Source organism: Chelonus insularis, unplaced genomic scaffold (assembly GCF_013357705.1).
Source record: "Chelonus insularis isolate UGA/USDA-ARS -01 unplaced genomic scaffold, ASM1335770v1 contig_88_pilon, whole genome shotgun sequence".
Lineage (NCBI taxonomy): Eukaryota > Metazoa > Arthropoda > Insecta > Hymenoptera > Braconidae > Chelonus > Chelonus insularis.
This window is the reverse complement of record NW_023276776.1, coordinates 1535893-1551860: the sequence shown is the minus strand read 5'-3', so window position 1 is coordinate 1551860 and position 15968 is coordinate 1535893. Positions and strand designations below refer to the sequence as shown.

The 15968-nt window shown below is 27.8% G+C and overlaps 1 protein-coding gene across 2 annotated transcripts in view; it reads left to right on the top strand.

The window, feature by feature from the left end:
* LOC118072067 (probable G-protein coupled receptor B0563.6) overlaps positions 1-15968 on the top strand; it is a 100782-nt gene that overhangs the window by 81056 nt on the left and 3758 nt on the right. For both annotated transcript variants that reach the window (XM_035091655.1, XM_035091656.1), the window contains one exon: positions 273-1208. In XM_035091655.1, coding sequence (XP_034947546.1) covers positions 989-1208 — 220 coding nt within the window. In that variant the 5' untranslated portion in view covers positions 273-988. The remainder of the gene's footprint in view (positions 1-272; positions 1209-15968) is intronic.

The window sequence follows — 15968 nt, the reverse complement described above, 5'->3', positions numbered from 1 at the left end:
AAGTTATTGTAATGGAGTATATTATCTAAAACAATTCTATATTGATTATAATAATTTTAATTTGTTATAAACAATTTAAAAAAAAAAACCAATGATGTGAAAAAATTATATGAGATGCACTCAGATCCATTTTTTTAAAGTTTAGATTTACAAATATATTTAATTTATTATTGCTGAGTAGTTTAATAATATAAATAAAAAAAAATATTCATATAAAATAAGAAATAAATTTGTTATAAAAAAAAAAAAACTTTTATTCATTTTATTTTCAGAGTTTACGAGGAATCAAGAGCGAATTATCAACGGAGGAAATTGGATTAATTTTCGTCCCGAGCATTGAAATACTTTCTCACTCTTAATTCTCTTTTATCCCACTTTTTCTCATGCCGACAAGTATGAGTTGCTGGAACGGATGGAATTCTCGTCAGCCTGTCTATTAAAGCTGCAGTCAGCGTCGAATGTCGAATGCGACGGACGTGCGATGGATACGAAAATGCCGCAGACGCAACGTACATCCTTCTGATGCTCATATGGATATCATTTTCTTTTCCTCCTTTTCGTATGTTTTAATGCAAGTATATCAAGATTCACCAATTGACAAATAAAAAAAATTGAAAAAAAAAAAAAGAATAATTTAATAAAAACACAAATATTAAAAAATATCAAATCTATTTACTGAATAACTGAAAATATGTATAAATATTATAATCAATGGAGCAGGCAAATATTTCAAAATATTTCCTACAAATACTCGTAATGAAATGGTTCTGATAACATTTTACAGTGATAATAGTTTATATGTTTCGATTTCATCATTGACACGTGCTATGAATTTGAAATTCATAATGGACGTGAACGTGCACTATCATCAATCGAATCATACAAAATTCAATAATAAATAGACATAGAAGATGAACAGAAATGGTGGAATAGATGAAGAATAAGATAGACATTGAAATTGGCATTAACAGGTGTTGATAACGCCACCATGACATCTAGTACTCGTAACGAGAGTGAGGAAATACGTATTTGCTTACTTCCGGAGGATTTAGAAATTCTTGAAGATCCAAGAACAGCATCATTGAGAAGGGTCAGTTATGGAATTGTATTACCAGCCATCTGTTGCTTAGGAATCATCGGGAACATCTTGAATCTTGTGGTACTGACTAGGAGAAATATGCGTGGCACAGCATACATCTATATGAGGGGTAAGTTTTTATTTTTAATTTTTTTGTATTAAATATTTAATTAATTTTTATTAGAATTAATTAACGATTAATCATAACTAAACATTTATTATAAAATATTACAGGGTATGTATTGTGAATTATAAAGACGTACATGTTGTTATGCTGTGAAAAGGATTCAGGATTTTAGTCAATTTTGACACACACACAAATTTTATTACACTAAATATTTAAAGATAATTATGGCTCTCAATAATATGCAGTTTTAATAATTTTTACTTATGATTAAATACTCTTAACTCAACAATGCATAATTTTTTTTAGTCTGAAAAAAATGTATGATGCTACTTAAGGATGAAGCATCCTATGTCTAGTCAAATCCTACATTACTTTTGAAAATTTTTTAAAAGGTTTCTTTTTAAATTATGCGAAGCTAAATTTTTTGTCTTAATTTTAACTAACAATTAATTAGTAATAATTTAAATTGCACTTATTAATAGATATTTATTATAAATAATTTATTGTTTATTAATAAGTTATAATTATTAATTATAAACAAGAGTTTCCATATTAATGTTATAAAAATAAACTCAATAACACCTTATTTTTTTGCATAGATAAATAGTAAAATGTTCAAAGTTTATGAAAGTATGTTTTTTTTCTATAAAAATGGATGAATACATTCTTAAGATCTAGATTGTTTTTTAAAAATATTGGTTGTCATTGGATGCATTGTAGGGTTAAGTTATTAACAATGTTTGAATTCTTATCAATCACAATGGATCGATAAAATTCTCCAAATTTATGATTCTGAAAATTATTAAGCGAAATAAATAAGACAGTAATTCTAATTCTTGATACCAAAGCGTAAAAACACTAATGTCAGTGTAATTTCAATACCTAAACTGTATCTTCCTGAATGAATCTTCTTGAATGAAAGCTTGGATTTATATTTTTGATTCAAGATGAAGATAATATTTCAACTTCTCGATTATAAATAAATTAAACAGATTATGTGTTATTCAATTGAATTTTTTTTTTCAATCTCACAAAAGAGCCAAAAATAAATGGTATATTTTTGTATTCAGTGAGGGCGTTGTCAAGATATATTTATCTAGGGTTTTGACAACCCCTTGAATTAGAAAGCTCAAATAAGAGAAGCTTGGATAATTTGGTTGGTATACAACCGTCCATAAATTTTCGATGGTTTGAAACGAAATCAATTCTACACTACTTAACTGTATTCAATGAAATACCCATTCATGTCTTAACAAGCTCGTTGATTAATCACCAACATGATGACCAACACTACCACCCTGGATTCAATTGCTTATTTATTTCATCATCATTACAACATTAGATTAATTTTAAAAATTAATTACATTTCCTTTTTTGCTTTTTATTATTAAAGACAAGGTTTATTTATTCTTTAAATAAAATAAATAAATAAAAAGGAAGGTGTTAAAATAAGCTGACGATAAAATAAATGAAAATAATATTTAATTCAAATAGATAATAACATCTTATCTACATCTAAATTTTCAACTCCTCATCTTTCTACCTTGTGACAGGAAAGTCATTGGAATTCTTGGCGTTTGATCAAAGTTTAATCTAACCCAATCCAATTAATGTTGAGAGTGTAAAAAGTGAAAAATGAATATGGTCATCACTTTTTACTTGAAAGGCTTGTATCTAAAGCTTTGAAGAGTCTCCTCGCATCTTGTTTACTTTTCTCCCATTGCTTTGGTGGTTAACAACATTGCCTGAGGGATGTAGCTGAAGAGAAAGAGATGAGTGCGAATAAGCAATAGCCTGGCTTCCCTCGCGAATTAACACGGATTACTGGCTCTACTGGTGAGGTAATAAAGTGGCCCCAATTGAACTGAAAGACACGGAAGGTATCATGTCATTTTGTAAATAACTGCCACCAAGATATGAGGGCTTTGATGTCAAAGTTAAGTAAAGAAAATTTGAAAGAAAGAGAGAGAGAGAGAGGGGGGGGGGATATTGAAGAGTGTAGTTAACAAAAAAAAGAACATTCTGCATTGGAATATATTCATGAAATACGACATTGAAGATGTAATATTCTACTGGAATAAACGACTCGTGACAGATATTCATATTTAATGTCAGTCTTTTTTCCATCTTGTCTTGTGCTTATGAAACATTTCATTTCGAATCGAGTAGAAATAAATAGAGCAGAAGTAAATATTATTTAACAATGAATTATTTTTATTGAAAGTAATGTTTTTGATTTAAATTATTGAGTAAGTTAGTAATAACTTTGTCAATTACATTTATTTTAAATAAATATACTTATTTATGAATTATTATTTATATTAGTTTGGTTTAAAATATTTTTTTATTATATATATTTTCTATTATCAATGAGACAGTAAACCCAATCTTCAGCATGTCAGAACAAACTTGATTTATACTACTGAAAATTTTTATTCTTCTAGATTTTAGATGAATCAATGGAATATTTATATTTAAGCAATTTTATATTGTTTATAACAATAGTAATCTGTTGTAAACAAAAAAAAAAACAGACAAGCATTTAATTATTAAATATAAATTATTTAATTATTTATTAATCTAATTATTATTTAAAGATAATGGAGAGATTATTAGATATTAATTTACGAATAATTTTATTTGGATAATAAATTAATGAATGAATTTTTTATGAAGAATATCCTGTTAAAGTAGGAATGATGGATAAATTTGAAGATAAGAGTATTTTACTTTTAATCAATTAATTAATAGTTTCTCTCCACACAAGTTTGAATAAATTGATAATTAAAATAAATTTCCTCTTGATAAAGTTGTGTATGTGATCTTAGAGGGATTTCGGTGAGAATTCGGTAACTCATTGGTGAGTTTTACTGGATGTTTGTTTATGTACAAACACCAATATAAGTCAAAAGTAGTTGAGGAATCCCGAGTAAATAGTTACAAGTGAGTGCCAGTTAGTGTAGCGTATGCGTATCAAGGAGAAGGAAATAAGACATGGAATAGTATCTTGTGGTAATGCATTATGCATTAGAAACTGTGACGCTTTTGAAAACTATGCCATGTTACCAATTAAATGGAATTTTAAATTTCTACAAAACTGTACCGAAAGAAACTCGGAAAACTTGGCTCTTGTGTACTTGAAATAAAAACCTCAAAGATTGAAACTCTTGAAAACGCGTAAATTCACGTATAAATTTTTGTCGACTATTCTTATTTTTATTGTTATTCTTTTTCTTCTATTATCTTTCAGAGTCATTTATCACTAATGGTAGAAGAAAGTATTTCGGGAAGTCGTGATTTATTTTTCAAGTGCAGTAGATTTAAAAATTCATGAACAAAAAATTTACCTTCAACAGGATAATGCTCTGTACTTGCAACAGGATTGTCTTATTTTATTTAAATATCATAAACAATCTTTTTTGATAAATAAATTTTTTAGTTTTATTCTTTTATTTTCGGAGAAATCTTGCATGAAAAGAAATCAGTTTATTGATTACAATTTTTAACATAAAAAAAAACTATATGAAGATATGCTTCCTGCGACTTATATGTATATTAATATCAAATTAATAAGCATGATCATCTTTACAACATAATAAAATTTAAAGGTCATTAAAGCTGGGGGGGGGGAGGGGTTAAACAATACAATTATCATTAATTCCAAATATTTTATTAGCAAGATAGATTATTAAAGAAATTAAATTACTTTTTATCAATAACTTTCATTATTCTTTGTAGTTACTTTTTATTTATTGCCTCAAAACATATTGACAGATTGTTTCCGACATTTTATTATAAAAATTTCAGATGTTTTTAGTCCATATTTTTTTATAGTTTGAAAAGTCAATCAATTAATTGTCGTGACAATAAAATGCAGCTAAAACATACGATCTGAAATAATTTCAAGTGTCATCACATGAAAATCGATAGGTGCTTTAGCAATGACAACACTACAATAAATTATTTTCAATTCTTCTTCATTCTACTGGTATTTCACCAAAATAGATACTTTCAATGTCGCCTGTTGTGCGTATTTCCGGAATGTGCACATTAGTGAGGAAATTACCGGATAATTTAATTACCAAATTTAGTACTCTTCTTCCAAATTATTAATTTCATTAAACCACAAATTAAAACAGAACATAATGATCATTCTCTATAACTAAAGTGTTCTTTTATTCGAAAAATATTCTAATAAATTATTTTTATCACTTTGAATAATTTATTTATAAATCAACATAAATAACTACATTTTTAAAATACTTAACAATATTTTATTTTTAGTATCCAGTCGACCAGATTGAATTGACATTTTCAAGATATTTTTACAGTATTGACAGGTTTTAATAAAAAAAATTTCACTTTATTGGGATTTCTACCGGAAGCTAGGGATTTTAAAATAAAAAAATAAAATTATAGAAACAATAAACATTAACTGTGAACGAGTAATATTTTTTCAATTAATAAAATCGAAATTTCAAAAAGTTGCGATGGAATATATTTTTTTTCAATTTACATGATAACATTTAAATAGATTCATTGCAAATTTCAAAGTGTTTTATATCAATTAACTTAAAGTATTTTAAAACAACGTTACTTATTAGATTAAAATTGTACTTACTTTTAAAGCACTTAAAATATCAGAGGATATTTGATCTTTACAATTAAAAAATTATACTGCAAAGCAGCTCAATAATTTGTAATAAATAATATAATTAAATAATAATAACAATAATAATCATCATATTAATAATGTCACTTGTATTTAAAAAGTCATTACAATCTTGAATTAAACATTAAAATGCATTTTCAAGTAAAATTTCATTTTAATTTAATCAAATATTTTATTGCGAATATTTAGATTAAACTTTTGGAATTTTTTTTTTCTATTCAGTGGATCCAACAGTAAAATTGTAAAAAAATTTTGACTTGGGTAGAAGTACAAGGTGTTGAGTTATTAAATAAATCATTTTGATGGAACGAATAAATAATGGTAAGTTTGGTTATACCCGAAATAGTCAATTCGTCTGGTTTAACTCTCGGAAACGTTTTCACAAATGTTTTAAGAGGTGGTATGAGCAGTCGACAGAGAAATATGACCGTTATAAAATCACAAAAAAAAATTTTTAATCTTTTCTTTTTCTCCCTAAGCTATTTCTTTCTCTTTTTCTTAAGTTTCCTTACGGTCCAAGGAGGTCTCATGGGAGAGTAAAGATCAAGCAATTCGCATGCGACTTCCTTTTACCCTCTTATATACTTTCGTTTCTTCCTTTACTCCTTCATCTGGCATCTTTATCCAACTACATCTGTTGAGCATAAGAATATAGAGGATGCATTCATTCGCGTACCAAGTAAGACTGTTTGAGAAAAAGATGAACCAGAGTCGGAATATGACAGGACGTTGAATAACAACGAGTATGATAAGATCCTGACACGTGACGAAAATCTTTTCATTTTTACTCCGCTTCACGAACAGACTTATGAACGACTTTTTTCACTGGTGGAAATATTTTCAGTTCATGTTTCCATCTTGATAATTTTTCGTATGAAAAAGACGAATGGATGAAATATCAATTTGTCTTCTTTTTTCTATTTTTCTTACATTTATTCTACACTTAAATGAACGCAGAATTGAAGGGTTGAATTTCTGGAAGGGTCCAAGCATCAAAAATTAAAAGTTTAGATATAACGAGAAATTTGAATGCCAAGTGTTAGACAGTGGGTTGGAGTTTCTGCTAAAATTTTCTACGTCGCTGTGACGATGGAATAAGATTTATTGAACCTTAAAACATCATTGAGTTTGGAATTTAAATTGCATTTTTGTTGAAATATCTTTTTATTTCTTTTCTCTAACCACATTAAATATTATACGTGAGAGGGAACTCACACCTCAGTTTAAATATGTATGGTTGGGTATATGATATCGGGAAATGGGAAGAACAGAAGTAATATGACAAACTAAAGAGATAGATACTAAATTGTATGAATTTATAATAAATAGAAATTAATGATTAATAAATATACTAAAAATCTAAAATAATTTTTAATTGTATTTTTTTTTAGAATAAGCAAAAAATTTTATTTTAAAGTTTTTTTTTGTGATTTCTTCATCAATATGTCTCACTTGAGGTCTATTAATTAATTAAAGCACACTTTAGATTTAAAATCTAACTTTAAATTCACTAAATTAAATTCCATGAAGTTTTTATCTTTCCTAAATATAATCAAGAAATTATTCAACATAATAAAATATTTGTAAGATTTTTTTTCCTTGTTATTTTATGCACAGCAATAATTTTTCAAAATTCTTCAGATATTTTCTTCGAGCTGTTTATGATTATGAATATGTCTGTTCAAAAGATAACATAAAAGCCTCGTAAGATAAAAAAAAAAAGAAGTTTATTTGTCGTAGAATTTCATATAAAATAAAATATTATTTGAAAGTTTTTGGTTTGATGCCATTGTGAAATCTAGGAAAATGTAGACAGAGTTAAAAAATGCGGACGTGTCCTAATTTTTTTTGGATCCAAACCAAACGAACCGGAAGTGTTCCAAAATATGTAGTTTCAGATAAACATTTTGACTCCTTTTTATTTTTCTTTACACTTGAACATTCATTCAGGGAAATCATACGTCTCAATAAAAAATAATAAGGAAACAATAATAAAATAATACCGATTTAAAAATAAGTATTGTTCAATTTTCTCTAACTCTTGTAGTTCATTATTAATCATTCGAGGTAAATTAATCTATTAGTCTCTCGTTGTTTCACATCATCGTCTAATAAACATTTGCAAAAAATAAGAAGTACGAAAAATAAAGTATATAAAGCTGTAAGTTGATTACAAAAACTCTGAGTAGATATAGATTGCAAAAACTCTTCATATCTCTGTTTCAAAGATATATCTGGGAATTGGAAACCCTAAAAACAGAGGATTTATGACTTGCTTGGCAGGAATATATCAAGTATTTTATATTAAACTGCTGGTTTATTTAAAATTAATTAATGTATCTAATCCTACCCAACAAAAAAAAATTTATTTGCACTAAGAAAATATTTATCAGCATCAAGCTCCAAAAGACTAGCCATAAAGCAAATAATTTTCCAAAAAATGGAATCATTTTTGTTGGAGATGTTGCTGAGTTTAAAGTTGATTGATAAAGAATAGAGTCCTTTTTTATGTTGGGATATTTAGGGGATTAAATCAATACTCGATTTATTTATTCAAGAAATTTGATAATACTTGAAAAATTTCAATTTCTCTTCAGTGATTTAAAGCTCAAGTTTTATTAGATCGTTCACAAAGTAATACGACGATCGCGTGGGGTTTCTAATCCACACGTTTGATATTTAAGGATAAAATCGATCGTAACCTTCGGTGTTGGCCTGCATTGAGAAGTGAATAGAGAAAATTGTATACATCGTAAGTTGTTGATGTGCCAGATATGCCACCTGACTCGACTTTATGACGTACGCGAATAATACGAAACAACTGGAGCCTCGTGTTTTTATAACACGAAGAAAAATTAGGACAATACGAGGGAAAAATCATAAACTTGAAAATTTTATTTCAAATATCTCAAAAAAACGTTTGAAAATTTATTTATCACCAAGTGGATACTCGAATCGTTTAATTTTTTGTTTATGTTTCACTTCCAATATATGTTGATTTTTTTTTGTTTTTTGTTTTATTTATTTTCTTTTACGTTATTATTTCGTGCAAAAAATGAAATGCAATTTTTTTCGTATTGATCCTTTGGATTATACTCAGAGGACTATATCACAGAGTTCTCTTGTGTATTTTGTACAAGCGTTCTCCATCTCGCCCAGTACCATGCAAGTAATGGGGGTGGATAATGCTAGTGAGACGGTGACTGGATGCACTTTGTATGCAAACGCATGGTCGATCGTTGCGAATACCCGGTCAAATGCGCCAAGGGAGTGCGCGAGGAAAAATGACACTAAGAGAATATGATAATAATGAAATTGAAACATTTTTTATCTACTATTCCTTTTTTTCTTCCTTCCTTGCTTCCTTAGAGGAAATTTTCTAAAATACCAAATCACTAAAAATGACTCTGATTTAAATAAGTTATCTTAAATATCTTTGACAGTGTTATTTTGTTACTTCTAGGTCTATTCATCCTCTTATCACATGAATGAATTTAATTAAAACTTAAAATAAATATATAAATAATAATAAAACTATATTATTATTTATTTTTTAATATTTTAAATTTTCATTTTGAGTTTTGTTTATGTTTTTGAATTAATAAGAAGAGAGAATTTGAAATTACACCATAACTAAAGGTATATTGTATGATTTGTGTCACTCGATAATTCGAATTCTCGCACAATAAATGAAATTAAGCTGAGCTTTGTCCACCTGGGTCTTTAATCAATGGCACAATGAAAAATCTTGTTCACTTTTTATTATTTCCATTTATTATCACATGAAATTTATTTTTATTCTCATCCTCAATATTTAAAGTACTCTTCACAGGTCCTTTTTTAATAAAAAAAAAAAAAATAAGAATCAAGTAAAATATCCTTTAGCCACTTGAAACATCCTTTTTTCTATTACTTCAAACAATCTACCCACAAAAATCCAGGAATATAAAATGTTTACTTAATCAAATTAATCATATTTTTTTCCCTTCAGTATATTTCAAAAACGAAAAATTGTTTTATTATTAGATTTCTTTTTTTTTTTCATTTCTTCCGTAAAAAAGTAGTTTTTTCACTCATCCTTTTACCTTTTTCAGACTTAACCTTTTAGCTATTACACCTATTTTTCATGTAGAGTTATATCAACCTACTAACTTTTTCTTTAGCGACAACCCTTTCAACAGGTTTTCTCGGATTCTTTTTAGAGACCAACACAGTACGATTTTGTATAATATTTCACACCAAGGTGGCTTGGCAGATTTTTCATCTCTCTCTCATATACACCAGCTTTTGATTTATACAGAAGAAAATCTATAATTTATTATTAAAAAAGAAATGTTAACTTTAATACAGATATTAAACTTTCATTACTTAATTTTTATAAATATATATTTATAATTTCATTTAGAATGTCAAAAGTGTTACCCTCCAGACGAAAGTTAAATGGAAAATCTACTCATTAATGCACACTTGGAGTTAGGAGCAATGACTCTTGTGAAATACACGTTTTTACTCTTTTTATTTTCTCATTTCTTTTCTCACCTCGACAAAAGCTGGAGTTACAGTGACTATTTGAACTGAAGAAGTAGTTTAAAATGTTGATTAACTTGAAAATATTTTGCAATAAATAAGCTTAATGATATTTGAAAAAAAAAGATTAAATTAAAATCCAGAATAAATAAGAAAATAAGTTTTGCAATGTTTTTGTTGAATTTTTTGTACTTTCTCTTGATGTATAAAATAAGCTTTATAATTGATCGTTTAATTACACTGAAGATTAATTACGTCGTAGAGAATACGACAAAAAAAAAAATTAATTCTCATTAAAATAAAAGATAGTAATTATTCGGTTTGATTTGATATTTATTAAAAAAAAAAAAAACAAAAGACTGAGTACTTTATTTAGCATGAAAACACGTCAGATTTGTTTAATAAAAACATTTCTATATTTTCTTTCATACATTTACGTCAAATACTTAAATATTCAAACGCCATTCAGATGCTATCTATCTAAGGTACCCGTGGGTGATAAGGCTTACCTTATTTCAGTCATGTAATTTATGAAAAATACCATAAACTTTGATTCGTTTTAAAATAAAACTCCATTTTATCAACTCTATTTTCAGTAGGAAAATAAAGTTTAAAAAAAAAAAAAAGGTTATGCTTTTCATTATACTTTTTTATAATTACTAAAATTCGGAAGTTTTAAAAGTCTTTTTTTTTTTAGATAGAAATTTCCTAATGTTCTTTTCTAAAAATTCATCAAAAAAATTGACTCGGTTTAAAGTCTCAGATGTAAATGAGGATTTTTTATCGTTAAGAACTGACATGAAAGGTGACTTCCGGATTTCTTTAAAGGCTTTAAAAATATACCAGTCAAATCATAAAGTTAAGAAATATAATTTATGTCACCATTAAGAATGATTGATTAATTGAAAATGACAATTATCTGATTCTTTCAATCATAATATTTATGTCGTAATAAAATTATTAACTGATCACTGGAGAATTTATTCTCAACATAAAATATTAAATATACACTGAGAAAAAAATGTTTGATACATAAATATTGATTTAATCAATAAAAAAATAATTTAAAATATTCGCAATAAAATATTTAATTGAATTTAATGAAATGTATTTTGATATTTGGTTCGTAACAACACCATGGATCTTCAAAAAAAAAAATCAATTCAATGAAAAATTAGAATAAACCAATAATTAGATAATTATATTTAAAATAATCGAGCGAAATAAAAATGGATTCTTTGAATGAATTATTCTTGAAAGAAGTTGAAAATTTTTTAGCAAAATTATTAGAGTAATTTTGAAAGAAGAAAAATGAAAGTAATGTAATTAATGTTGTCAAGAATAATAATTAAACTCTGAGTCGACAGTCTAAAGGGTATCATTATAATGTTCTTTCTTAGCCATCAACAGGTATTTGACCTTTGCCCTGAGGGCCAGCTGAGAACAACAGAAGTCAAGCATCTTTTTATCTCCATCCATGTTATTATCTCTTCTAATTTAATCCTTATGCTTAAAGAATTATTCTTGACCACATTGAAACGATGGTTTTAATTCTCTGGATGTAAAGAATCACCATGGTGTCGTCACGTTATGAGAACGATGAAGGAACGTGTCGAGGTTGGTAAGACATTAACGAAGAAATATAGTGTCTCAGGGGTGGAAGGAAAAGAGAAAAGTTAAGAAGACAAAAGTATAACGTTAGCCAATAAAGAAAGACATTAAAATTGTTTGAGTTTACAGCTTTAGTCATACTTTTTATGTCATTTGTTTAATTTTTCATTTTTTTGTCTCTCTTTATTATGAATTTTATTAAAAGTTTTTGGTTTATTTAGTTTAGTATCTCGAGACTTGGTAGTTTATAAAATATAATCATAAAATCAACCAGAGTCAATATCATAGAACTAAGATTTTTATTTATCAAATACTTATTACTTTCAACATAAAACTTTTATTTAAACTGAAATAAAAGTTATCTCGGCAATTAATTTAACCCGAACAACAAATAACTGTATTAATAACTAATATTTATCAATAAAAAATTAATATAATGATTTATTTTTTTTATTTAAATTACAAAAAGAAAATATAATGTACTTTTATCACCACGACAGTTACACATGATAAAATTTTTTTACATTTCAATTTTCGTAATTTATGTACTAAAATTTTCTCCTGAAAAAAGAGAACATCTTTCTTTCGATATCTAATGAGTTCCTGCGACGAGTTATCGTATGAGTTAAGCGGAGCAAAAAAGATCGTGTCACTGACATCAGGAAAGAAAAAATGAGGTATTTTATAGATATAAATATAGATATTCGTAAGGATAAAAGCTTGTACCTGAAGAAGAAAGTATGAGCAAAAATGGTAAGGATCATAATTTAAATGTTGGTATCTCGAGAGTGTAATTTCAGCTAATGGACAACTCATCAAACGAACGTAAAAGTTTTACGAGTTCAATATCATAGGAAAATAGCTTTTTGAAATTCATTCCCATTTTAACCTCATGCATCAGTGAATAAGTTTTTTAAAATTGAGAATTTATTACGCAATTAATACGTAACTTTAACAGTATAAATCCAAGTGATATTCAGATACCAATTAAAAATAAATCATGCATTCAAAATTTACATTTTTCTCACTAATTCAAATTTTTATCAAGTAATCTTCTTTACCGACTGTTCATCTAAATTTTTCTTTACTTCATTCCTGCATTACCGTTTAAGATAATTTCTACAGAGTCATGGGTTGAATAGATACCTGTTATACCATCGGTCGATAATTTAAAAGCTTTTTAAATGATGCTCAAGTAAAGTTCTTCCTCGACTACATTTGAAAAAGCACAAAATAATGATAGGAAAAAAAAAAATAAAGTTATCAGGTGCTGCTTTAAACCACTAGTCAAACAAGTAGAAAACAGTTTACAAAATTAGTTTAAATAATCGTTGATTAATTTATTTGAATTGTTGCACCATCAATAATGGTATGAGATTCAAATTTATGATGTCATGTTCCCTTTAATTCGATTCGGGTGTTTATTCTATTGATTTATCAACATTGTATAGACTGGGTAAGTAGATTGAACAATTGACATTGGCAAGAGGATGAATAATTGCAGTAATTCAAGAGAAATTTACACTTATTTGCATTTTATATCATGCTGAAAAGCATCATTTTTCTTCACTTTTGTTAAAAATATTCCTAATAAATTCATCACAATTTCGTTTTCTGTAAAAAATACAAATAAATGTGTGAAAATTAATGGGCTTGGTGATAAATCTACATGTGTCAGATAAAATAAAAAGTGAACTTGACGAACAATTCCATCAAATCGTGGAATATTTTTAATGAAAATTGAAACTACTAAAAGAACACTTAATCTTATAGGAAATTATTTTAACAAATAAAAAGAAAAATAACCACCAGTCTCTTTGGTATCAAGAACTGAATCCAATTTCACAATATTTTGAGCGAATAAATAATAATTACGACAATTTACTCGTGGACTTTTGAACTTTTTTGTATGTTGGCGATTTATAGGGAGAAATACATTGGATTTAGTAAATCTATGAATTTTATCATATAGCTTAGGCTCTAAGGTTTCTAAAACATCCCTGAATAAGATTTTTAGACTATTCGTTTATGAGTTATAGGGGTTTAAAGTCGAGGAGATGATGATTCGTAGTTTATATCCAGTTTTACCCCTTTTTGAAGGTGTTAAAGTCAATTTTTCCGGGCTGTACCCCGATTCCGCATTTCTACGCATCAAGACGAAGAGAATGAGTGGTCAAACTTGAAAATCGGACAACTTTGATTTTTCACCCCCAAAAAATGGCAAGTGGTACCCCTTTCCATTTTTTTTGGCCAAAAAAAAAAAAAGTTCTTCGATTTTGATGATTGAGGGCTCATTCTCTTCGTCTTGATGTGTAGAAATGCGGAATCGAGGCACCGATCAAGAAAATTCACTTTAACACCCTTAAAACCGGGTTACACTACATACAAAATACGAATTATCATCCCCTTGACTTTAAACCCCTATAACTCATGAACGGACGGTCCTATAACCGTTTTTAGGGACGTTTTGAAAACCTGAGAATCTGAGCTATCTAACAATATCCATAGATTTATTGAAAAAAATTTCTTTCACCCTTAAAATCACTAAAATATAAAAAAAAATCACATTTTTTTGAGAAGTTGCCAACTATTTTGGCAATTTTGAGGGTGAAATAAATTTTTTTAACACTTTTTATGGATATGTATCTCTAGCTTAGATTCTGAAGATTCTCAATACCTCTTAAAAATCATTATTCGATGACTTGTTCAAGAGTTATAGAGGTTCAAAGTTAAGTAAGGGTAGAAAATTTATCAACTCTTGAACTTTAAACCTCTATCACTCTTGAACAAGTCATCGAATAATGATTTTCAAGAGGTATTGAGAATCTTCAGAATCTAAGCTAGAGATACATATCCATAAAAAGTGTTAAAAAAATTTATTTCACCCTCAAAATTGCCAAAATAGTTGGCAACTTCTCAAAAAAATGTGATTTTTTTTTATATTTTAGTGATTTTAAGGGTGAAAGAAATTTTTTTCAATAAATCTATGGATATTGTTAGATAGCTCAGATTCTCAGGTTTTCAAAACGTCCCTAAAAACGGTTATAGGACCGTCCGTTCATGAGTTATAGGGGTTTAAAGTCAAGGGGATGATAATTCGTATTTTGTATGTAGTGTAACCCGGTTTTAAGGGTGTTAAAGTGAATTTTCTTGATCGGTGCCTCGATTCCGCATTTCTACACATCAAGACGAAGAGAATGAGCCCTCAATCATCAAAATCGAAGAACTTTTTTTTTTTTTGGCCAAAAAAAATGGAAAGGGGTACCACTTGCCATTTTTTGGGGGTGAAAAATCAAAGTTGTCCGATTTTCAAGTTTGACCACTCATTCTCTTCGTCTTGATGCGTAGAAATGCGGAATCGGGGTACAGCCCGGAAAAATTGACTTTAACACCCTCAAAAAGGGGTAAAACTGGATATAAACTACGAATCATCATCTCCTCGACTTTAAACCCCTATAACTCATAAACGAATAGTCTAAAAATTTCATTCAGGGATAATTCATTTATGAATAACAACGTAAACAATATTCCATGCATCTATTTAATGTAGAACAGCCAATAAAAATAGGTCGAATATGGAGGTCAGCAAGTGACATTCTGTAAAGTATCAAACAGTATCAAATATCACATGTAACACGTAGGCGAAACTCTACCCACAACAAAATTGATAGAAATAGTTCTACAAATCTGATCAAGCTGAAAACTCAGCCATACACCCTCCAGGTGCTAAAGACTATTGGAAAAAAAATCCTAGCTCTTGGTTTACCTTATTTACCATGAAATGACAGGCCATTTAAACTGGTTGGACCCTACCTAACCCTACTCCTTTCACTATCTTTATGAATTCATGTCTAATGGTATCATTCTCTGAACCATTATGAAACCGCTATAAAGCTGAATGCTATAAATACTTTGAAGAATTCCTCTATCTAATTGAAATAAACACCAGAAAA